General features: G+C 41.0%; 1 protein-coding gene across 1 annotated transcript in view; it reads right to left on the reverse strand.

Annotated features, from left to right (window-relative positions):
* The window catches only part of LOC136838006 (uncharacterized), a 4,928-nt gene extending 3,230 nt beyond the window's left edge, over window positions 1-1,698 (reverse strand). The window contains exon 1 of the mRNA XM_067102870.1: window positions 1-1,698. This exon is cut by the window's left edge and continues 893 nt beyond it. Within this exon, the coding sequence (XP_066958971.1) occupies window positions 1-1,583 (1,583 nt within the window). The 5' untranslated portion in view covers window positions 1,584-1,698.
* Between the last annotated feature and the right edge of the window lie 312 nt (window positions 1,699-2,010).

Raw genomic sequence — 2,010 nt, forward strand, 5'->3', positions numbered from 1 at the left:
TCCTCCAGTGATTTTTCAGAGATTCCTGTCTTTTCAAGGATTCTCTTGATCTTGTGCTTTCTCAGCTGTAAGTAGACTGATGTCCTAGTGCTCATTTCATCCCTTAACTCTGGACACTCAATGTAAAGGAGGATGAAGAGGTTAAAATACAGTGGGGTTTGCAGGATGGCTCTCGTGCCAGTGTTCATTTCTGCTATTTTCTGAAGCAGCTCTTTTTTTATTTGCTCCTGATGGGTGACGTCATCATCTTTCACCAGGTGGCCAATGAGCTTTTCTGTGAGCAATTTCATGTCCTCTTCCTGAAGACCTGAAACTTTGAGGTTGATTCTGGAACGTTTTCCTTTGTTCACAATTTTTGTTAGTCCCTCTGTATTCCCTGGACGTGTTGTGACAACAAACTTCATGTTCTCTGAATTAAGTTCTAAAAACTCTTGAAAGAGTTTTTGAGACTTCATATTGGCCTCATCATAGCCATCACACAAGACCAAACACTTTGAACCTAGGACTACCGATTTGACGAGATCAAAAGGAAATCGAGCAACAGTTTTTGGAGTCAAGCTCTTAAGATAGTCATCAAAGTTGTCATGGTCATGATTCCTGAACTGCATGCAGAGAAGGAATGGGAAGGAAGAGAGTTCTGGAATATCTGTTGTTTTCTTGCACCATCCCTCTGCATAGGAACAAAGAATTGTGGTCTTTCCAGAACCTGCATCACCAGATATAATCACAACTTCAGGGTGTTTTCCCTTTGGGTCTTTAATGTTGAAGATTTCATTTTGATTTACAATGATACTTTTATTGCCCTGGGGACCTCTATTTACCTCCTGATCATCCGCCACTTGTAAACAGACCATGATGTTACCTGGATCTGTAGTACCATACTGAACGAGCCAGTCGTAGGGCAAAATCTGACAGAGGCGTTCATTAAGAGACAGGAGTTCTGCTTCAGAGGATTCTTGTATCATGTCAGAAAGCTCACTCCCAAACTCTTCTATTTCTTCTTTAAGCCTCTGTACATCCAGAGGATTTGAGGGATCATATTTCTCACGGATCTTTTCTAGGAGCTTTGGAACAGCATCTTGGATCTCTGCTTTTTGTTGGTCAATGGCAGCACTGTGTTTTGGAAAGAGAGACTTTGTTTTCTCAAGAGTTTCCTCGAGAGTCACTCGAAAGTCTCTGAGTCTACTTTCCAAATCAGTGTCTGACATATGAGGCTCTTCATGACTAACAAAGTTCCTCTCATCTTTGATTTTTTTTAATAATCCTTTGAGGTCATCTCCAGGGTCATTCACCCCCTTTTGCCAAAGAGCCTGGAAGATTTTGTTCATCAATGTGATGTCCAGATCTTCCAGAAGCTTATCTGTGAGATTTTTTGCTTCCTGGGCATTGAAGGGACTTCTTCTCCCTTGTAGTGGAACTTCGAGGTCAATGAGAATCTCGTGGATTCTCATGTGTTGCCCACAGGGAAACATGAGCCTCATCATCACTAAATGAATTGTCTTCTTTCCATACTTTCTCACAAAATGGTTATATCTCAAGTTGATGTAATCATTTGGAGAAAAAACTGATACTGAGGTAGCCATGTCTTCTCAATAATCAACACTGGGGGGATGCTAAGAGACACAGAGAGAGTCTATGCGGAGAGATGATGCTTGTGCGTCCATGTTTTCTCTTGCAAAAGACTTCAAGAAGAAGAGACAACCTGAGAAGGAGAAAAGAATAACAGCAGTTAAGATCAGGAAGTAGAATGAGAGAAACATCAGTAAAAATATCAATAAGGTAATAATAAAATAGTAAAAAAGATAAAAATAATAATAGTAAAAATAATAATAGCAATAAAGTATGGTAATAATATGAGCTCGACTGAGACCTTTCAACATTGCCGCATGAGGTCACGCACTCAGCGGGGAGGTCATCGCCACTCCTCCGTGTTGTTGACGCTCTATCTATCTATCTATCTATCTATGCTGCCAACACCCCCATTCCCCCTACCACAAATCCTCGCCCCCC

Source organism: Macrobrachium rosenbergii, unplaced genomic scaffold (assembly GCF_040412425.1).
Source record: "Macrobrachium rosenbergii isolate ZJJX-2024 unplaced genomic scaffold, ASM4041242v1 13908, whole genome shotgun sequence".
NCBI classification, from domain to species: domain Eukaryota; kingdom Metazoa; phylum Arthropoda; class Malacostraca; order Decapoda; family Palaemonidae; genus Macrobrachium; species Macrobrachium rosenbergii.